Source organism: Lissotriton helveticus, chromosome 7, assembly GCF_964261635.1.
Source record: "Lissotriton helveticus chromosome 7, aLisHel1.1, whole genome shotgun sequence".
Lineage (NCBI taxonomy): Eukaryota > Metazoa > Chordata > Amphibia > Caudata > Salamandridae > Lissotriton > Lissotriton helveticus.
In genome coordinates, this window is record NC_136068.1 from 34,915,940 (window position 1) to 34,939,762 (window position 23,823).

Sequence of the window (23,823 nt, forward strand, 5' to 3'; positions counted from 1 at the left end):
GACCCTTAACGGCAAAGTACCACAATATCTAGTTAATAAGCTGATAAAATACCAACTGGACAGAACTCTTCGCTCTACCAGTAAACACTTCCTAACAGTTCCAAAAGTCCGAACAGTAAGGAATGGGGACAGATCTTTCTCTAAAATTGCCCCTGAAACATGGAACACTTTAACTCTATATCTCAGATTGGTACCGGATCATGAGTGGTTCTGAAAAACCCTTAAAACCTGGCTTTTCTAGTTCTGCCTAGTCACCTCTTCTGACTTCTCTGAGTATCTGCTAGCGCTATGAGACCTACGGGTGATATACGCGCCAAACAAATACCAAATACATACATATAGGTCACTTCCAGGTTCAACAAACACGGTTGAAGAAGGGAAGGACATAACCTATCAACTTCTTGGAATTGAATTTGTTCCTTCTGTCTTTAAAGACAAAGTTCTGCTTGTTTAGAAGGACAACACAACAACGATATAATATCTGAAAAGGCAGGGAGGGAGTTGTGCCAGACCACTATGCCTGGAAGCACAAACTATATAGAAATGGCTTAGAACAAAAGATTTGCACATCCCAGTGGTTATTTTCCAGGGATCCAGGATGCAAAAGCGGACTCACTCAGAAGGCCATTCCATAAAAACTATGAGTGGGTTACCAAACACGAAGTGCTGAAAAGCATCTTTCATGATTGAGGCAATCCACAACTAGACTTATTCGCAGATGCAGAAAACAAGAAATGCTCACACTACATCTCTAGTTACAATCCACCACAGTCGATGGGGAATGCCCTTTTGGTAAGACTAGTCACAGAGGCTTCTGAATGTGTTTACCAAACTACCATTGGAAAGCCAGCCCAATCCTGATAGCCCCGCAGTGGTCATTTACGTGGTGGTTCGTGGGCCTTCTACATCTATCCAAGCTGCCACACAGGAAGCTGCTGTGCAGATCAGCTCTCCTGTACTCCATGTCAAGTCCAACATGCCAACATTCCATTGCTGAACTTAGCAGCCTGGCTCCTGAATCCACACAGTATGGGGATTTTAAATTGCCACTGGACTATGTTCACAAGAAACACAGTGGCCTTCCACCAGAACATCTTACGAGTTTAAATGAAAGAGGTTCTGCATGTGATGTATCCAAAATACATGACCCCATCATGTGAATCTATAAAGAATGCTCTTGATGACTGACCCTGAGGGCCACAGAAGCAGCACTGGCACTGGATGTTTGAGAAGAATAAGATTCCTGTGGTGCCCTGTCTTGGCATCTCCAATAGATTCTCAATCTATGATGCAACACTCCACATATGAATTTACAGAGGGTGCTTTACCCTGGAGGCCATAGATCAGGCCTCGAGAAATCTATTCGCCCACTCGCTATGGCGAGTCAGATTTCATCAAGGCGGGCTCTTTTTAGGGATACTGGCCCATTCTGGTGAACTGGCAAAGAACAGGTGTTCTGTTCACTCAGAAAGTGAATGAGCAATAAAGATGCCTTTAAATCTTGTTTTTATCTTGTCACATTTACTCTGGGAGACAGAAGTATAATGACAGCTTATGTCTTCTTACAATTTGCTGCTTATTTTATTCTAGAGGTTGGTGTTTCCTTTCCTTTCTCTGACTGCACAGTTCGAGGATTTTATAAAGCGAACTGTCTGACAAACCTGCTATACAAAGAGTGTAAAATGAAAGGCTGTAGGATGTCAGATTTTTTTCTAACACACAACATTTAAATAGCTTGTCAACGGACTATAGAAACATTTCAAATATATTTCAGTAATTATGAAAGCACATTATTGTAATTGTGATGGAAAAAAATGGAAAAACATGAACACAAATTGGAACACTACTTGGTGATGTGCAAATAATAATTTTGCAGAAACCCAAATCCCATTGATTATTTTCTATACACTATATTGTTTTATCAGTAAAACTGCATGTTAGTGGGAAATGGAAAATGAGCTAAACGGCAGTGAGCTACCACATCATGCTTAGTTATATATTTATTACAAGTGAGTTTTTAACCATGAACTGAGAAACATTCTCGCACCTGCCCTGATGACAATGCTATTAGCGAACTAAGAGACAAGTCTGCAGTCATGTGTGTCCTTTATGTGGGCTAGATTCCTACCATACATGGAGCGAGAGTTTAGTCTATTAAACCCAACAGGAGTATTTTGTATAGCAGAAATGCTGTATTTGAAGTCTGAGGAGAATAAGCCACGGTCCTCTCCCTGTGGTTTTCCAGTCTTGGCATCTTCCATAGATTATCAGTCTGCCTCCTGACAATGAGATACAGTTTGACACAACATGAGCATCTATGGAAGGTACCACTGCCTGTCACTGTGAAATGTGATCTTACAATAGCAAGCTAAAGGGTATTCAAAATCCTCCTAATGAACATACATATACACATTGAGGAACTGGGAGACACTTTTCACAAGTTGTTCCATACTGTTACCACTTTCAAATGGGCATCCAATGTTTTACTTCTTTGGCAGGGCAGCTTTTAAATATGTTGATCTTTCTTTATGCCATGTTTCTGATCATTTTAAGTTAAAAAAAAATCACCTGAGTTTATAAGAAGAGTCAGCATGCACAGCACTAAGACACCACTGCTGATGAATGTTGTGCTGTATAAAAAAAAAACATGCCCATGATACAATACATTGCAACGCAAGGCACAAAGGCAGCAGCCTAACTCTTCCTGTCGACTCAGCCTTACTTTGTTAACTTCTGTAAGATACTCACACTCTGTGGCCGTGATGGAGTGCTGCTGGACTGTGGGGCTTCACAGAAAGCCAATGGAGGACTCTGCTGTCTCATCCTCTTCACATGGGGGTGCCGGCACTTGTCATTTCGGCAACGACTGCCACTGCTGCCAGTGCCATGGTCACCTACACACAGAACAAGAGGACACGGTTTGAGTGTTCTAAGAGACAAGCTCCCTAAGGTAGATATGTGACCTAGAGAGGACACGGACTATGGGGGTCATTAGGATGACGGGTGGACTTAGACCGCCCGCCATCCTATCGGAATTCGGGACCGCCCGCCATAAGGGCGGGGGTCCCGTGGGGGGTATTAGGATGCGCCCGCCACAGTGGCGGGCGCATCCTGCATTTATAACATTGTGGTGGGCGGTGCTCTCTGCACCGCCCGCCACAATGCTATAAATGCATGTATGCATTTGCATACACAAAGCGGCAGGCACCGCGCGGTGCTTACCGTATTGTATATGCACCCCCGTGTGCACCCCCACCCCTCCTTTACTTTGGGGGCCGCCAAAATGAAGACCACATGCCTTTCTGTGGCGGCATCGCCGCCACGGAAAGGCATCTGTCCTGGCCCATCGTAATATGGCTGGCGGTCGCTAATAGACACCGCCACCATATTAAACCTTTTCGGCCCGGCAGCAAGGTGACCGGGGCGGAAAAGCGAAGGACAGTCTTTCCGTCCGCCACGGTCCCCCCGCCATACTATATAGCGGGGGGGGGATTCAGGAGAGGATGGCAGGCGGATTGCTACCGCCAGCCTGGCGGGGGCAATCCGCCCGCCATCCTAATGGGCCCCTAAGTGCTCTACGAGGCCAGCAACCTAAGGTAAGATATGTGCCCTAGAGAGGACACGGACTGAGTGTTCCAGGAGACCAGTACCGTAGGGAAAGAAATGTGCCCTAGAGAGGACACAGACTGAGTGTTCTAAGAGACCGGCACCCTAAGGTAAGATATGTGCCCTAGAGAGAACACGAGCTGAGTGTTCTAACAGGCCAGCACCCTAAGGTAAGATATGTGCCATTAAGAGGTCATGGGAAGAGTGTTCTAAGAGAGTTGCACCCTAAGGAAAGACATGCCCTAGAGAGGACACGAGCTGAGTATTCTAACAGGCCAGCACCCTAAGGTAAGATATTTGCCCTAGAGAGTGTTGCAAGCATTCTGCGTAGGATTATGGGACCTTAGTATATAGGGACTGAGTCATCCGACTACCTTAGTAAACATGAGCCAAGGACTAACTAGCTATAGTGTCTCACTTGCGCTCATACTCACTTACAGAGGAAAACGTGATTGGACACCCCAGAGCACAACACTCCAGACTCTCTCAGGAATCACGGTTACAAGACATACCCTTCCGCTCACATTCTTGTACTTTTCCACAATATGATCTGGCAGAGACACAAACAAATTTAAAATATTTATTTTAACTAACGTGCTCTAATATGCAGTATACGTGCCACAATAAGCAGAAAAATGCATAACACAAATACGGTCAGCATAGCAAGTAATCCGTAGGTCATAAAAGGAGCTGCCGTAGTGAGAGACAGATTAGTCTAACCTCCCTTCCCTTGCACAGACGCAGGATGATTATATATTAGAAGATCTTTGGTGTTATCTGCAGACCCCGTACCTCAGTCTATAGAGGATAATTCTACATCCTAGGTGCTTCATGCTCTTCTCCCTGGAAAGGTCCCTCTCCAAGTGTGTGCTACTTATCCGTATATTCTAGTAAGACCAAAGTACGTGTTCCCAAACAACAGCTGCATCTGTAAGTTTTGTCTAGGTGCTAGGGCCTGACTAGAACAAAATAACAGGGGGCATTGTTGTTCGACGTTGTTCGCAATGTTCAGACTAATTCCCCGTAACCTGCAAAGCATGAACATAGCAGTGGGTTCTCATGTGAAAATATCAAATGAAGCATCTGCAAAATAAGCTCAACTCGTAACGTTTGCAAAGCAGAGGACAGTCTGCAGTGTGCTCATGCTAACTTAGGGAAGACGACAATGACCCTATGGGTCAAGAGACACCCTGTTCTTGGTAAGGACGACAGCCCTGGACTAATACAGAAGTCACAGGTAAGCAGAACCAAAGCACCTTCGGCAGACGACAAGTAGGATCCAAGATGCCAATAGCGGACCATGATGGAAGGTCAAATTGACAAAGTAAATTTAGTACTTAAAATGCATATCCAATCACAGCGTATCCTCCAGACCAAAAACTTTGCGTGTTAAGTAGAATGCCATGAGCTCCAGTAAGGCGTCAGAACCATCAATATTGAACAGTGATGCCATCCAATTAAGTAATATAAAGGAACAGACGTGCTCCTTGTATCCTGCAAAAAGAACAATTGATGGACAGAATGCAAAACAATGTCATACATGCACCCCAGTACAGAGATCTGGGCCTAAATCCATCGTTTTTTTGCTCACCATGCCATTCCAGTTTGGCCCCAGCCATATGCAAATCAGTCTTAACCCTGCGCCCAATGGGAACAGTCCAGCCCGAACTACCAGGTCAGGTCCTCCCTGGACTGGAAACAAGCATCCTAGGACGGTTTTGGGCTTTCAACCCTCATCAGCCAGGATAGTTTTACTCCAGTGGCATGGAGACCACAGGACCCACGTCTGAGCGTACCCGTCCCACTCGGGGTGACACATGCAAAAACAACAATTGATGGACAGAATGCAGAACAATGTCATACATTCACCTCAGTACAGAGATATGGGCCTAAATCCATAGTTTTTTGCTCACCATGCCATTCCAGTTTGGACCCAGCCATATGCAAATCAGTCTTGACCCTGCGCCCAATGGGAACAGTCCAGCCCGAACTGCCCAGCCAGGTCCTCCCCGGACTGGAAAAAAGCATCCTAGGACCGGTTTCGGGCTTTCAGCCCTCATCAGCAAGGATAGATTTACTCCAGTGGCATGGAGAGCACGGGACCCACGTCTGGGCATACCGCTCCCACTCGGGGTGACACATGCAAAAACAACAATTGATGTACAGAATGAAGAACAATGTCATGCATTCACTCCAGTACAGAGATTTGGGCCCAAATCCATTGTTTTTTTGCTCATCATGCCATTCCAGTTTGGACCCAGCCATATGCAAATCAGTTTTGACCCTGCGCCCAATGGGAACAGTCCAGCCCGAACTACCAGGCCAGGTCCTCCCTGGACTGGAAATAAGCATCCTAGGACCGGTTTCGCGCTTTCAGCCCTCATCAGCCAGGATACCAGGATAGCTTTACTCCAGTGGCATGGAGAACACCGGTCGTCCCATTCAGGGTGACACATGCAAAAAGAACAATTGATGGACAGAATGCAGAACAATGTCATACATTCACCCCAGTACAGAGATCTGGGCCTAAATCCATCGTTTTTTTGCTCACCATGCCATTCCAGTTTGGACCAAGCCATATGCAAATCAGTCTTGACCCTGCGCCCAATGGGAACAGTTCAACCCGAACTGCCAGGCCAGGTCCTCCCTGGACTGGAAACAAGCATCCTAGGACTGGTCCCATGCTGGTTTCCAGTCAAGGGAGGACCTGGCCTGGCAGTTCGGGATGGGCTGTTCCCACAAGAAACAGGCTCAAGACTGATTTGCATATGACTGGGTCCAAACTGGGGTGGTGTGGTGAGCAAAAGAATGATGGATTAAACCCAGATCCTTGTGAATGGGGATGAATGTTTGCATTGTCCAGTATTCCGTCCATCAATTGTTTCTTTTGCATATGTCACCCTAAGTGGGAAGGGTATGCCCAGACGTGGGTCCCGTGCTCACTACACCTCTGGATTCAAGCTAGCCTGGCTGATGAAGGGTGATGCTCTGAAATCGGTCCCAGGATGCTTGTTTCCGGTCCAGGGAGGACCTGGCTTGGCAGTTTGGACTGGACTATTACCACAAAGAACAGGGTCAAGACTGATTTGCATATGACTGGGTCCAAACTGGGGTGGTGTGGTGAGAAAAACAAATGATGGATTAAACCCAGATCCTTGTGACTTGGGGTGAATGTTTGCCTTGTCCAGCATTCCATCCATCAATTGTTTCTTCTGCAAATGTCACCCTAAGTGGGAAGGGTATGCCCAGACCTGGGTCCCGTGCTCACTACACCACTGGATTCAAGCTAGCCTGGCTGATGAAGGGTCATGCCCTGAAATCAGTCGCAGAATGCTTATTTTGGGTTCAGGGAGGGCCTGGCTTGGCAGTTCGGGCTGGACTGTTCCCACAAGGAACAGGGCCAAGACTGATTTGCATATGACTGGGTCCAAACGGGGGTGGTGTGGTGAGCAAATGAATGATGGATTAAATCCAGATCCTTGTGACTTGGGGTGAATGTTTGCATTGTCCAGCATTCCATCCATCAATTGTTTCTTTTGCATATGTCACCCTAAGTGGGATGGGTATGCCCAGACGAGGGTCCCATGCTCCCTACACCACTGGATTCAAGCTAGCCTGGCTGATGAAGGTTGATGCCCTGAAACTGGTCCAAGGATGGTTGTTTCCGGTCCAGGGAAGGGCTGGCTTGGCAGTTCGGGCTGGACTGTTCCCACAAGGAACAGGGTCAAGACTGATTTGCATATGACTGGATCCAACTGGGGTGGTGTGGTGAGCAAAAGAATGATGGATTAAACCCAGATCCTTGTGACTGGGGGTGAAAAAACATATGGAACTGGCCAAATCTCCTGGGTTGAAGCTGAAGCCTCAAAGACCTTGCTGTGGCATTACTGTCCTCAAAGTGCTGCAGCACCAAATCCACCTCAGCCCCAAACAGGCAAGATCCATCGAAAGGCAAATCCAGCAATGTGGCCTGGACATCAGGCGAGAATCCCGAACCACGCAGTCATGCGTGTCTCCTAGTCACCACAGACGATCCAATTGTCCTGGCTACTGAATCGGCCGTGTCCAGACCAGATTGTATCACATGGCAGGCAGCAGCTTGGGCATCCAACACCTCCGAGAAATGCTCTTGTACCTCCTCGGGCAACTTCAGGACAACCTCTCTGGCTGAGTCCATAAGGGCATGGATGTAGCGACCCAAAAGGCATGAGGCATTGGCCATACTCCCTGAAGAGAACATCTTCTTTGACAATTGCTCCATAAGCTTTGACTCCATATCCACAGGCATAGATGGGAAAGAGCCTACAGAAAGCCTTGAAGAGCACGAAGCCTGGACCATCAAGCTTTCCGGCGAAGGATGGGTGGATAGGAAAACAGGAGCCACCTTACACCTCCAACCACTGACCTGGAGAGCGCTGGAATGGACATTTGCTGCTGGCAGACATCGAGGATGGGCTCTGCCAATGCCTCATTAAAGGGAAGTAAAGGCTCTGAATAGGAGGAAGGGGAATAGAGCACCTCCGTCAGAATATTATACCTCAACTCAGCTGTAGGAAGAGGCAACTCCAGGAGGTCTGCAGCCTTTCTGATTACAGCATGATAAGACCTCCTGCGTCGGCAAGCCTTTTGGTGATGAAAGCTCCCACTCAGGAGAAGTGTCCAGAACACTGGCTTCCTGCAAACCCTCAAAATCCAGGACAGGACCTACAGTTTCTCCTTCCTCAGCCCCTCCATGTTCCTCCTGGTACTCTTCTTACTCCAACCGACTCTGAGACCTCATCCTTGGAACATGTTGGCGGCACAGGATGCTGCACCAGAGACTTCTGGATCTGTGTCGAAGGGATGTCCACAGGAACAGGAGTTGAAGCCTGTCAAGGTCGAGTCGGCGCCCGTTAGGAACCAGACGGCGCTGGGGATGCACCTTCTAGAGGAGCTTGACCCTTCAAGGACTGCAACGGCGTTGAGAATCTCGGCATCAGAGGAGGCCAACTCCCTGGAGCCATAGGCATGAAAGGCATGAGTCGTGCCTAGGGAAAGTGAGGTCTCAAGCCTCCCAGGGAATATGCCAACGGACCCATAGGGCCATCAGGCACACCAGTAGGGCTTGCCGCTCTGGCGAACAAGTCAAACATAGTATTTAAAAAATGTGACAGATCCGATCCCGGAGCCGGGAAATCAGGATACATCGGATCCGAAATCACAGGCTCTGAAACCGTTCAGAGAGGCACTAAATTCAGCTCCAGTTGCGGCACCGGAGACCTCGGAGCCAAAGGTGGAATGGCTGACCTCGGCAACGAGGAATCATTGGATCTCTCGGAGCCAGGGGAGACACTGCTCTCAGGAGCCAGAGACGGGGCCAGACTCACCTCCGGTGACAGAGTTGGAGAGATCTCATCCCTGCGATGATGTCTGGGAATTGGGGACACCGACTTCGAAGATGCATCCTTCGAAGAGTGACGCCAAGAACCATGGCACCGCTTCTTTTATGTTTCTTTGAAGGCAGAGTGTGCAGCGTCAGCAACTTTGAGCGGGTCCTAGAACTCCTTCGACCTCTTCTCCTTCAGCGACTTTGGAATCATGCACTTGCAAGAAGTGCATGTCCTGACATCGTGGTCTGATGAGAGACACCACAAACAATCTTCATGGGGGTCAGTGATGGCATTCTCTGCATGGCTTGAAACTCGATTTCCTTGGAGTAGCCCTCTTCGTCCAGCAGCAAAGTCATGACATTAGCAACAAAGAAACTCAGAAATGGAGAGCCTGGGGAAAAGAACTTTACTCGTCGCCAGCGTGGAAAAAAAGGTAACTGACGTCAGCATGCCAACGAGGACTTCTTAAGGCGCCAATGATGTCACACGTAGTCACGAGTAGAGCAGTTCCATTGTGACATCCTCGTCAACGTGGGAGAGCTGAGGAAAAAAGTTTCAGTGGAATGCTGCGCATTGGGGTAATTTAAAAGGTGAGGACTCAAATTCAAATTTTGCTTTATTCGGTTTTCAATTTTTGGACACAAAAAACCATAAAAGCACAAATGTTTCAGTACCAGTACCATATCGCAATTATTGCACACTAGTCATTGAAAGTTAAATTAAAAACATGAAAACTGTTTATGGTTTCATATTGCCATTATTATACAGTGATTATAAAAATAATTTGTTGGAGAAAAGTTAAAACATGATTTACAGATTTGTGAATTTTAAAAGGTAAGACCTGAGTACACATTTCATGAAGGGACCAAATTCATAGTTCCATATTGCCAATATTATACAATGATTATAAAAGTGATTTGATAGAGAAAAGTTAAAACCTGATTTACATGATTTACAAAATTGTGAATATTTAAAGGGTAAGACCTGAGTACGTATTTCGGAGAGGGACCAAGTTCAAAGAGATTTCCTGCATCTGGTCATTGATTTAAGGGATAAAGTGACTTTTCTTACAAAACGTTCATGTCTAAAATCTTCAATGCAAAGAGGGCCAGACAACATTGCCTCATATCTCAAATTATTGAAATGTCCCAGAAGGATATTTTAAGAGTGAGAAAATGATCAAAGATGTTTCCTGCATTGAATCGTGCATTTTAAAAATACAACAATATTTCTTACAAAACATTCATTTTCTAAAAAGTGCAATGCAAGGTAAGCCGCACTACATTGCTTCATACCCCAAGTTTTCAAGATGGGTTTAATCCACCTCATCCTCGGGTCTCGATCGAATTTGCAGAATAGTACTATGTGAATTGTTGATTGGGGTGAGACTCCGTCGCAAGGACAATTTGGTAAGGTTTTAGACCAATCATTTATGGTTGGAAAGCTTACCAAACGGTGGAATACGTCAAGTCTGAAACGTGTCAGAACAAATCTTTCATAACCTCTCATTACATATATTAGATATGGTTGAATAGCGAGGGTGGAGCGCTTCAATTGATTCCTTTGAACCATGGGCTTTGATGCCTCACTGGCAAATCTATTTGCCTCCATGTGATTCATACATTGTTTTTTTAAATCCTTTCTAGGGATTAAACCCACCGAAGAAGGATTGTCATAGTATTCAGGCTGGCCTTAATCAGTCATAAATTCTTTTATGTATTTCAACCACCTGATCTCTAAGGCGTGTTCTAAGTTAAGGCTGTCACTTAACACTTGCCGACTGAATATCGTTTTTTGTCGAAGTCCAGATCCGGTGCCACAATAAGACTGGTTGCACCTTTATTGTGCCTGTAATAAATGGTAGGCCCAATTCTGTGTGGCAAATATATGTTGATGTAAATCGTTGGAACAGCCAATAAATACCTTAAAAACGCGTACTCAACCCTCTGTATATCATTTACGTCACAATACCCCCATATTCCTGCCCCGTAGATAGCTGTACAAACGCACTTAGCTTGGTAGATTTTAACCAGCTCTACTGGGGGACTTTTTCCTAACTTTTGTGAGAAGCTTACTAGGGGCGCTGAGAGAACACTTGTGGGGCATTTGAAGGTACTCACCAGCCCCTTGATTCACCGCTGGTCTCAACGGTCTCCCTCCCACCGCCGCAGCATTTCATCACCGCGGCTGCCGTGTGGAGGGGGACTACACCCCCCAGGCTCCCTTGTGCCACTGCCGATTTTCGCGCCAGGAGGCGCTACAAGAGAGAGGACAGCCCCCGCGTCGCGGGATCGCGTGCGGGTCGCGCCAGGAGAAGCCCGGGACAAGGGCGGGGCCTTCTGTGGCCGTCCGCGGATGATCGCGGTCGGGCGGGCCATTCCTCTTATTATTATTATTATTATTTTAAATATTTATAAAGCGCAGCTGATACCTTGCAGGCTTCCTGGCGCTGGTGAATGTACTGCTGAGGATAGACCGGAGTAGCTAGCAGACGGGTGGGGGATTAGGGGAAGAGCCAGGTCTTGATGCGTTTCCTGAATGGAAGAAGTTGTGAGATCTGGCGTATGTCAATGGGTAGGCTGTTCCATAACTTGGCCGCTGCGACCCTGAAGGATCTGCCCCCGGTTCTGGCTTTATTGAATCTGGGCACCTTTACCAAACAGGCTGAGGACGATCGTAGGTCTCTAGTGGGAGTGTACCACAGGAACAAGGCTTGCAGGGGTCTAGGCCCGAGTCCATGCAGAGCCTTGAAGACAATGCAGAGGGACTTGAATGCCACCCGCTGCTTTAGAGGAAGCCAATGTAGCTCAACCAAGGCTGCTGTGGCCGAGGACCTTCTCGTCCAACCGAGAGCCAGCTTGGCGGCGGCAGATTGAATTCTTTGAAGTCGGTCCAGCAGCGTGACTGGGGACTCAAGGAGCAGGGCATTACAATAGTCAAGGCGACTGAGTATTGTACACCTGACTATCGATGCCCGGGCTTGTGCGGGGAGGAGTGGCATAATTTTACGCAGGGAACGTAGCAGGGCTGTGCAGATCCCCACTGTTTTTGTTACCTGGGTTTCCATACTCAGCTTGTTGTTGAGCATGGCTCCCAGGTTACGGACCGAGGAGACTGGCAGAGGTTTGTCTCTAGTCTCTGGAGGCCAGAATTCACTCGGAAGCTGGCGGGGTAGATGTGTGCCGGCACAAAACAGAACCTCTGTTTTAGAGGAATTGAACTGGAGGGAATTACTGTGGAGCCACCCAGCCGTCTCTCTTAAGCAGTTGTGGAAGGTAGTTAAAGGAATGGAGTCCTCTCCTTCCCAAGAGAGTATGAGCTGCGTATCATCAGCGTAGTTGATTGTTTTGATCCCAAACGACTTAATCAACGTGATCAGCGGGAAGAGGTACACGTTAAAGAGAATGGGGCTGATGGAGGAGCCCTGGGGGACTCCCTGAGGCACCGGAGCGAAGGAGGATTGGAATGGGGGGAGGGAGACCGCCTGTTTCCGATCCCATAAGTAGGAGTGGAACCAGAGCAACGCTGTGCCAACCACACCTGCTTCACCTAGCCTCTGCAGCAGCGTTCCATGGTTGACCGTTTCGAATGCGGCAGACAGGTCCAGCAGTATCAGAGCTACTGGCTGGCCCCTGTCCGCACGCATGCGAAGGTCCTCCATGGCTGTCAAGACCGCTGTTTCGGTGCCGTGGGCAGGGCGGAATCCAAACTGATAGTCGTCTAGGAAGTTGTTCTGTTCTAGGTGCCTGGAAAGACAAGAGCTGACCCATCGTTCCGCAACTTTGGCTGGAAATGGCAGTAGGGAGATGGGTCGATAGTTAGATAGACAATCTGGACTCAAGGAGGGTTTTTTTAAGAGTGGGGTGACAAGCGCTTGTTTCCACAGAGTGGGGACATAACCACTATGCAAGGACTGATTGCATATTTGGCGCATGGTGCCAAAAAGTTCCGTTCCAAAACTTTTCCAAATCTTTGGAGGCAGGGGGTCGAGCGGGGAGCCCGAGGTAATTGCAAGCGCCAATCTATCAAACTCGGCGACCGGGATAGGAGGAAATTCCCGTAGTCTGGTCGACAAGCAGGAGCCGAGAGGCGTCAAGATTTGAGAGCTGGAGCTAAGTCCCTGAGTGTAGGTGGCTCCGAGAGAGGGAGGTGATTTCAAGTTTTGAATGATAGTGTTTATTTTATTGATAAAAAATACTGCAAGGTTATCACAGAGGGCTTGGGTGGGGGGCTGCGTAGAAATGACACAGTCTGGATGAGTTAGGTTCTTAAGTATCTGGAAAATACTTTTCGAACTATTGGTGGCATTGGTGATGGTGGAATAGTAGAAGTTGGCCTTATTATGAGCGATAGCAGTTTTGTACGCCCGAAGGTTATCTTTCCAAAGAGTTTTGTTGGTGTCGAAATAGCCTTGCCTCCACCTTCTCTCTGCTTGTCTGCAGGCTAGTTTGAGTGCTCTCAGTGAATCATCGAACCAAGGGGCAGGAGCTCGTCTCTTTGGTTTGCCCTTTTTCAGAGGAACGAGGCGTTCAGAGATGTTTAAGATCCTGGTACAAAGGGACTGATAGTTATCCTCTACCGACTGAGTGACGGAAAAGCTGTCTGCCACCTCAAAAACCGTACCGGGCGGCTTTAGTTTGTCCAGAGCTTTCCAGTCTCTATACAGAAAATCGGGGCCGGAGCTAGGAGATGATCTGCTGGTCTTGCTACTGACTATATGAAATTTAATAAGCGCATGGTCGGTCCAGCACATAGGCAGAATGTCGCTCAGCGCTACTAACTGGGGAGAGGAAAAAATTAGATCGAGCAAGTGCCCTGCAGAGTGTGTAGGTTTATTGACCAATTGGGAGAGTCCCATACCTTCACAGGAAAGTAGAAGATTATTGAGAGCTGAATCTAGGCTACCGTTAGCCATAGGTTAAAATCGCCTAAAACGATCAGCTTATTATGAGTGGTAGCCATATTGGTAAAGGTGGTGAGGAGCGATTGCTGCTGAGAGGAGTTGAAGGCTCCCGGTGGGCGGTAACAGATCACAGCCGTGAAAGTTGTTCCGGCGTGGCAGTTGATTGAGAGTCCAAGTATTTCCGTACCGGCCACTGGGTCCATATCAAGGATATTTATGGACCAGGAGGCTCTATATATTATACCGACTCCACCACCCCGACCTTTGGGTCTAGGGAGATGCAGGATTTTAAAGTCTTGTGGACATGCCCAGCCCAATTCTATATTGCAGTCGGAGTGGGTCCATGTCTCCGTCAGGAATAGTACATCAAGATGGTGATTGTCGATAAGCTGAGAGATTTCATTAGCGTGTTTAGGTAGTGACCTGACATTCAGCAGGCCACCTGATAGTAAACCTTTGCAGGCAAAATCATGTAACGGATATGCGGTGTCAGAGAAGGACAGAAGGCCTTCATGAGCGAAGTCTCTGAGGTGAAGTAGAGATTCGCGCGCCAAAAGCGAAGGGCTGGTGCTGAACAGGGAGACAGGAGCCTCAGGGGTCGCTCCGGGCGCTGCCGAGGCGCGGACGAGCGCAGACGAGCTTGCCTTATGCGCGCCTTCGGCGCGCAATCGTCGCGCCCGCTGCGCTCGTCCGCTGCGCTGCCTGCCAGAGCTCATAATTTGTAGTGGAGGTCTGTGCCTGGGAGGGGGGCGTGGCCAGCCGCAGTGGGCGTGTCTGGCGGGTCCCTCGAGCAAGGGAATGGCGGCAGGACGCGATCAGGAAACGAAGCAGCAAGCAGTCTGCCACTACGCTCCAGCCAGGTGATGCCAAGAAAGTTTTAGAGTGCAGTAGTTTAAAATCACAATATACACAGTAAAAACGAACACAATTATTAAAAATTAGCTACTCCCGGCTTCCGCCTCAGGAGTTGTTCACACAATCAATGAAGCGCTGGCGCTTTGGCGCTCAATTTATACGAAAACTGAGAGGGGGGCGTGGCCAGCCGCAGTGGGCGTGTCTGGCGGGTCCCTCGAGCAAGGGAATGGCGGCAGGACGCGATCAGGAAACGAAGCAGCAAGCAGTCTGCCACTACGCTCCAGCCAGGTGATGCCAAGAAAGTTTTAGAGTGCAGTAGTTTAAAATCACAATATACACAGTAAAAACGAACACAGTTATTAAAAATTAGCTACTCCCGGCTTCCGCCTCAGGAGTTGTTCACACAATCAATGAAGCGCTGGCGCTTTGGCGCTCAATTTATACGAAAACTGAGAGGGGGCGTGGCCAGCCGCAGTGGGCGTGTCTGGCGGGTCCCTCGAGCAAGGGAATGGCGGCAGGACGCGATCAGGAAACGAAGCAGCAAGCAGTCTGCCACTACGCTCCAGCCAGGTGATGCCAAGAAAGTTTTAGAGTGCAGTAGTTTAAAATCACAATATACACAGTAAAAACGAACACAGTTATTAAAAATTAGCTACTCCCGGCTTCCGCCTCAGGAGTTGTTCACACAATCAATGCTAAGTTGCACGTGAGGTGAGTGCATATTTGCATTACGGGGAAACGAAGAGTAACTGATGGATATCTTCCCATAAAGTGCGATATCCTGTTGTGTGCTCTACTAACACACTTAGAGCAGACACTTAGTCATCTTTGACACATAGAACTCCTTTGTAGACCCACAGTTATTCTTTTTGTATTACGTATTATGTGTAGGGGGTAGTAACTGTGTGGTCGGTAAATATTCCCTAGGACCCTCCATCCACCTGTTGGTTATTGTTGAAACGTACTACTGCCACTTCCGCCCAGGCCTCCAAAAATGTGTCTATCATTTCCTCTCCTTTTGAAAGCATGCTTGAGAATGCTTTTAATCTGGTTACAACAGAGATCGAAAATACAGAAAGAAGGATGTCAATGGGATTACCAGCACCCCATTTAAACTCTCCTAATGGCGCAGAAAATGGCAGTGTTACAACTTCACTGCGGTTATCACCGAACATAATAATTGTCAAACCCACCCACAATGATAGCCTACCTTTGGGCACGACAATGGATAGCAATGTGATCGCCATTTCTGATTCCCAGCAGGATACAGAAGCTATTATCGATCACGCCACTTTGGTTTCCAATACCAAAACTGCAGGAGAAAAGAGGAAGAGAGGCCCCATAAAAATGCCACTTAACAAGAGGAAACAACCACCCCGCAATAAAAGCCAGCCAACCCCTCAGAGTATGTGGTCACGCGGAAAAACTGTAATAGGCGGGGCATCAGCCAGTATGACTGCACAACCAGATGATATGACTGTAGACTTAACAATAGCGGGAACAGGATTTACTTCCATCTGCACACAGACTGATTTAATTTCTGTAAATGGCACACAAGATCGGATAAACAGTAATTTAATTGATACTATAGTGGACTCAACATTTAACCAATTGAAAAGTCTAATGGACAAGCAGTTTAATCTTATTTTTAAACGTTTGGATAGATTAGAAAGCCTGGTGAAGAAAGAAGACGCAAAAAGAAAAGGGGTTACTATCATTGATCAAATCAGGGGTGAACGGCTTCTAAAAGACCTGGAGGCTGTTAATAGGGGCACTGGGGGGGGGGGGCTGGGGTAATTGCAATACTTCTGGTAGTATCAAGTGTGATGTCGAAAAAACCACCCGTTCCCTAATGCCACGCCCAGTACTGCGGTGGGCACATTGTCGTTGCCACCGCCGTCCGTAGTTGACAGGCCCCTATGTCAAACCTCTTTGCCTACGGCAGTTCTGCCTGCCCTATCTGTGTCTGTGTCAGCCCCCGCAAAATCAGTGAAAGAACCAAACATCAAATCGACCACTGTTATGCGGGTTAAAAAACAAGCCGATACTGTCCTCCCTCTGCCCCCTGAAGCTCGCCCCTATGTTATAATCTTAGCTGGTGTACCCCCTCTTAAAGAAGAGCAAAGTGAGTCTTGGGACCAGCTTAAAAATAAGTGTATTGACTGGCTGTTCAGGTATAAAGGGATGGGCATGGAAATTACCAATGATATTCTAATGGTACGACGGGTGGGATGGGTGGGACCGTCGGTCAAGAATATCTTGGGCGTCTGTATAGTCGTGAACTTTAGACACCCTTCCCTGGTGAAATACATATTAAATGGTAACACTGATCATTTCAATTCCCCAACTGTCATAACTTCATTACCCCTGGGGTTCTTTTACAGACCTCCTCAGAAAACTCACAACTTAGTTACACTAATACCTTCCATACAAAACCAGTTTAGTGCCTTATCTGATCTGGAGAGTCAGGACTGACCATCAAGAGAACCCCAGATTATTGTAGAAAGGCCCCAGGATGCCGAAGTGGACAATCATATGGGTATTATATCTGGGCCCACTCACAACTCTTATAAAACGGGCTCAGAAGTATCGTTGACATCTTGCCCTGTCATTGACGACTTTGGCTCCATAGATCATTATCTAACCATACTTAGTTGGAATATTGCTGGTCTAAAGTCAAAGATGGAAATGGTAGAGTGGACTGACTGGATCAGTAAATTCGATATTTTAATGTTTCAAGAAACATGGTGCACCAGTGGTTTGCTTCTTGAGGGATTTTCATGTTACAATAACACTGTACCTATCCCTGTAGCTGGCCGACCCAGTGGGGGCTTATCCATATGGATAAAGATTATTGCAGGGAGTAAGATTAAACCCCTGGAGACAAATTATAGTAACTTCCAGGCTATAATCTATTCTAATGAGATTACATTATGTTTAATACATTTTTATAATAATGATTTTATTTCACAACCCAATAGGAATTTTATTAACTTGTTTGATTTTATTGATAAAATTGTAATCGAACAAAGGTATGGCAAACTGGATGGCATTTGCCTGGGGGGTGATTTCAATGCGCATTTGCACAAAGGAATGGATAACTCAGCTCTGATATCAGCCCGGGTAACCCCCTGTAAAAGAGGGGAAGAACTGCATAACCACCTAGCTAGTCGGGATTTGATTAACGTCATGGAGAAAGCTGGTGGTATGTCGGACAAGGGCCCATTGCCCACCTTTAGAGGACGTGGTTGTTCGTCTACAATTGATTATGTCTTTATATCTCCTTCCCTTGTGAACTAGTTAGTAAAGGCTGATGTTTTAAGTACCGTTCACAGTGACCATAACCCAAAATTCGCTAATAAACTTATAAAACGTAAAGAAATAGGGGCAAAGAATCTGGTTGCATCAACCGACAAACGGAAAATAATTTGGAAGGGCATAGACAACAAGGCCCTCCTAGCACGTATCATAAAATGTTATCCTATATTAATAGAAACATGCTTGTCTGGTAGATGCCCAGACGCGGAGATTATTCAGGCTTTTACTGGGTTATGCGTGGGCATTAAACAAGAAATCTCTAAACCCATTGGTAACACATGTAAAAACCGTAGATGGTTTAATGGCACCTGTTCACGAGCGAACCGAGAATTACGTGTAGCACTTTCTGCAGAACCCAGGGACAGGTCTCTGGTCAGAGTCCTGAGAGAACGCTATCAAAAGGCAAAAAAAAACCCGTACAGAGGAGTTATTGAAGGAGCGGTGGGATTCTCTTGCACGCTCCGCTGCACTCAAAGACGTCACTGGGTTTTGAGGTGAGGTAAAATCTATGAGGTCTTTGGGCTCAACCATTACCCAGATAAACTGCAATATAACTAGCAAATTGTGGGAAGAGCATTTCTCGAAAATATATACAGCATCAACAATGAGCGTTGATAGTTATTGTCTAGTTAACACTGTTAATATTTCTATAACTGAAGTGGAAGATGCCATAAACCAAAGTGCAGGAAATAAAGCGCCAGGCCCTGACGGATTATCAATTGACTTAATTAAATCCAAGCCAGATTTCTGGTCGCCTTTACTGTGTAACGTTTTTAACAATCTGTCGAATACCAAAATCCCTAAAACCTGGTCAAATAGTATTATCGTTACCATCTTCAAGAAGGGCGATAGACTTAATCCTAGTTGCTATCGACCTATATCTCTGATTGACAATACTTTGAAGATTTTAGGGAGAGTTATTTTTAATAAGATCAGGAATTGGGCAGAGGAAGCACATATTTTAAGTTCATGCCAACTGGGATTCAGGAGCAGTGTGGGAACTGTAGAACAGTGCCTGAAATTGAATCTCATATTGGGAAAATATACTATCGCCAAAAAAGCCCCGCTGTATCTGGGTTTTATGGATTTAAGTTCGGCATTTGATTTTGTTAACCGTTCACGACTATGGGAGATTCTTTTAAATTATGGGTTGGATAAGGAACTTGTACACTTTTTGGCGCATTTGCATAGAGACCTGAAAGCACGGGTTAGGATAAACAACGAAGGAGAGGTTTCCGGGGATATTTTAATTGGTAGGGGGGTTAGGCAATGTTGTGTCTTAGCCCCCTTACTTTTTATTCTTTATATAAATGAATTGAATAAATCCCTGTCTAAATTAACCTGCGATATCCCAAAGATTAATGGTAAATTGTTACCCGTACTTTTATATGCGGACGATCAATCAATGACATTTATATAGCGCGCTACATACCCGTAGGGTCTCAAGGCGCTGGGGGAGGGGGGGTGCCGCTACTGCTCGAACAGCCAGGTCTTCAGCTTCTTCCTGAAGGAGAGGTGGTCTCGGGTCAGGCGCAGGTCGGACGGGAGGGAGTTCCAGGTCTTGGCGGCCAGGTAGGAGAAGGACCTTCCTCCTGTAGTCGCTCTTCGGATGCGGGGGACGGCGGCGAGGGCGTGGTTGGCTGATCGGAGGTGGCGTTTGGGAGCGTAGAAGTTGATCCGGTTGTTGAGGTAGCTCGGGCCTTGGTCGTGTAGGGCTTTGTGTGCGTGGGTGAGGAGGCGGAAGGTGATTCTTTTGTTGACGGGGAGCCAGTGAAGGTCTCTCAGGTGTCCGGAGATGTGGCTGGTTCGTGGGATGTCGAGGATGAGTCTGGCTGAGGCGTTCTGGATCCGCTGGAGTCTCTTCTGGAGCTTGGCGGTGGTACCGGCGTAGAGGGCGTTGCCGTAGTCCAGTCGGCTGGTGACGAGGGCCTGGGTGACGGTCTTACTGGTCTCGGTGGGGATCCACCAGAAGATTTTCCGTAGCATGCGTAGGATGTTGAAGCAAGCCGAGGAGACGTTGTTGACTTGTCTGGTCATGGAGAGGGAGGAGTCCAGGATGAAGCCCAGGTTGCGTGCATGGTCTGTCGGTTTGGGTGCGGTGCCCAGGGCGGGAGGCCACCAGGAGTCATCCCAGGCGGAGGGTGAAGAGCCCAGGATGAGGACCTCCGTCTTGTCAGAGTTCAGTTTCAGGCGGCTGGTCGTCATCCACTCGGCTACTTCTTTCATCCCTTCGTGCAGGTTGGCTCTGGCGGCGGCGGGGTCGTTGGTCAGGGAGAGGATCAGCTGGGTGTCGTCGGCGTAGGAGATTATGCTGAGGTTGTGTTGGCGTGCGATGGCCGCGAGGGGGCTCATGTAGACGTTGAAGAGGGTGGGGCTCAGCGAGGATCCTTGGGGGACGCCGCAGATGACTTCGGAGGCCTCTGACTTGTACGGTGGTAGGCGGACTCTCTGTGTTCTTCCAGCCAGGAAGGAGATGATCCATTCCAGTGCCTTCTCCTGGATTCCGACGTTCCTGAGGCGTTGCACTAGGGTGCGGTGGCAGACAGTGTCGAATGCTGCGGAGAGGTCTAGGAGGATGAGGGCCGCTGTTTCTCCGTTGTCCATCAGGGCTCGGATGTCGTCGGTGGCGGCGAGGAGGGCGTTCTCGGTGCTGTGATTGGCTCGGAAGCCGGACTGTGAGGGGTCGAGGGATCCATTCGTCTCGAGGAAGGCGGTCATCTGCTTGTTGACGGTCTTCTCGATGACTTTGGCGGGAAACGGGAGGAGCGAGATGGGGCGGTAGTTCTTGAGTTCGGTGGGGTCCGCTGTGGGTTTCTTGAGTAGAGCGGTGAGTTCGGCGTGCTTCCAGCTCTCGGGGAAGGTGGCGGTGTCGAAGGATGTGTTGATGATGTCTCGCAGGTGGGGTGCGATGACGGCGTCGGCCTTGTTGAAGACGTGGTGAGGGCAGGGGTCGGTCGGTGATCCGGAGTGGATGGAGTTCATCGTGCGGATGGTGTCTTCGGTGCTGATCGGGGTCCAGGCGAGAAGGGTGGTGGTGGGGGGTGGTTGATCGGTCTTGGTGTGCGTTGTTTGGGTGTTGAAGCTGTTGTGTATGTCCTTGATCTTGTTGTGGAAGTATGAAGCGAGAGAGTTGCAGAGGTCTTGCGATGGGGTGATGTCGTTGTTTCCTGCGCTGGGGTTGGATAGCTCTTTCACGATGTTGAAGAGTTCCTTGTAGTTGTGTGCGTTGTTGTCCAGCCGGTCCTTGAATGCAGTTTTCTTGGCGGCGCGGATCAGCTGGTGGGGCTTCCGGGTGGCCAGCTTGAAGGTGGTCCTGTTGTCTGGTGTAGGATCCCTTTTCCAGACTTTCTCGAGGGCTCGGCAGTTGTTCTTGGAGCTCCTGAGTTCGTCGGTGAACCACGGGGCTTTCTTGCTGCCGGGTCTGCTGGGCGGGGTCCTCATCGCGGCGAGCTCGGCCGCGCAGATGCTGATCCACTTCGTGAGGTTGTCGGCGGCCTGGCTGGGGTTCGCTGAGCTGGCAGGAGGGTGCTGGCTCAGGGAGGTGGCGAGCTGGTCTGCTGTGATCTTGTTCCAGCTTCTGCGGGCTGCCTGTTGCTGGTGGTGGTGGGTCGTTGTTCTCTTGAAGGTGAAGTGGACGCAGCTGTGGTCCGTCTATTGCAGCTCTGTGGCGTGGCAGAAGTCGATGTCTGTGCTGGAGGTGAAGACTGCGTCGAGTGTGTGTCCGGCGAGGTGGGTGGGGGTGGACACTAGCTGCTTGAGTCCAAGATTGGCGAGGTTGTCGAGCAGGGTGCTGGTGTTGCGGTCGTTGTTGTTCTCCAGGTGGAAGTTGAGGTCCCCCAGGAGGATGTAGTCGGCGGAGGGGAGGGCATGCGGGCTGACGAAGTCGGCGATGTCCTCGCAGAATTGTGTGCGTGGTCCCGGGGGTCGGTAGATCAGGGTGCCTCTGAGGGTGGTCTTCGGGTCGGTGTGGATCTGGAAATGCAGGTGTTCGGCGGTGGTCAGGGTGTTGTCGGTGCTGGTCGTGAGACGGATGGTGTTCCTGTGGATGATGGCGATGCCTCCTCCCATCTGGTTGGCGTTGCGGTCCCTGCGGACGATCTTGTAGCCCTCTGGGATGGCGATGGCGATGTCGGGAGCTGAAGAGGCGTTCATCCAGGTCTCCGTGAGGAAGGCAACGTCAGGTGCTGTGGCGTCTAGGAGGTTCCAGAGTTCGACGGCGTGCCTGTGGACGGAGCGGGTGTTGAGCAGGATGCACTTGAGGTGGGTGCTGCTGGAGGTCGGCTTTGCGGGTGCTGGAGTGAGGCAGGTCCGGATGCAGGTGAATTTGCAGGCGTGGCAGCAGAAAGGTCCGTGGGTGCGTCGTGGTGTGGCTTGGTGGCAATCTGGGAGTCGGCCGGTGTTGAGAGCGATGAGGGAGGCGGCGGAGTACGTCAGGCGGGTCGGTCGGGGTCTTCGTGGGCCAGGGGTCCTGGCACTGGGCGCGGTCCAGGCGCGGACGGGCGCAGACGGGCTTACCTTTGGCGCGCCTTCGGCGCACAATCGGCGCGCCCGCTGCGCGTCAACGCTGCGCGTTCGCACAGTCGCCATTTAAGGCGAAGTGCGCGGGTGGGCTGAGCAGCTGGGAGGCGGGAGCGGGGAGGGTACAGAAGAGAAAGGGGCGGGCAAATGGCGGTGGCGGGAAGCGGGGAGGGAGCGCGGCGAGGAAGGCGGGAAAAGAGGAAGGAATCGAGAGTAAATACAGGCACAAATGACGGTGAAAACAGAACCTGAACAATAAATACAAGCACAAATGACGGAAAAAGCAGAACCTGAAGAATAAATACAAGCACAAATGACGGTAAAAACAAAAACCTGAAAAGTAAATACAAGCACAAATGACGGTAAAAACAGATGAGAATGACAAAAACACAAGGGGAGAAGCAGGGCGGCCGCGAGGCCGGCGGCGAGGCAGCTAGGCACAGCGAGGGGGCACACGCAGCAGCTGGTGGCCGTGCGGCGCGGGGGTGTCCCACAAGTGGGTCACACTCACCTGCGTCGCACGGTCGCCATTTAAGGCCAAGTGCGCGGGTGGGCGGAGCAGCTGGGAGGCGGGAGCGGGGAGGGTACAGAAGAGAAAGGGGCGGGGCAAATGGCGGTGGCGGGAAGCGGGGAGGGAGCGCGGCGAGGAAGGCGGGAAAAGAGGAAGGAATCGAGAGTAAATACAGGCACAAATGACGGTGAAAACAGAACCTGAACAATAAATACAAGCACAAATGACGGAAAAAGCAGAACCTGAAGAATAAATACAGGCACAAATGACGGTAAAAACAAAAACCTGAAAAATAAATACAAGCACAAATGACGGTAAAAACAGATGAGAATGACAAAAACACAAGGGGAGAAGCAGGGCGGCCGCGAGGCCGGCGGCGAGGCAGCTAGGCACAGCGAGGGGGCACACGCAGCAGCTGGTGGCCGTGCGGCGCGGGGGTGTCCCACAAGTGGGTCACACTCACCTGCGTCGCACGGTCGCCATTTAAGGCCAAGTGCGCGGGTGGGCGGAGCAGCTGGGAGGCGGGAGCGGGGAGGGTACAGAAGAGAAAGGGGCGGGGCAAATGGCGGTGGCGGGAAGCGGGGAGGGAGCGCGGCGAGGAAGGCGGGAAAAGAGGAAGGAATCGAGAGTAAATACAGGCACAAATGACGGTGAAAACAGAACCTGAACAATAAATACAAGCACAAATGACGGAAAAAGCAGAACCTGAAGAATAAATACAAGCACAAATGACGGTAAAAACA

The 23,823-nt window shown here is 49.1% G+C and overlaps 1 protein-coding gene across 1 annotated transcript in view; it reads right to left on the reverse strand.

Moving 5' to 3' along the window:
- Window positions 1–23,823, reverse strand: part of PRR19 (proline rich 19) — a 115,630-nt gene that overhangs the window by 60,841 nt on the left and 30,966 nt on the right. Inside the window, exon 3 of the mRNA XM_078651322.1 lies at window positions 2,749–2,894. Coding sequence (XP_078507448.1) covers window positions 2,749–2,894 — 146 coding nt within the window. The remainder of the gene's footprint in view (window positions 1–2,748; window positions 2,895–23,823) is intronic.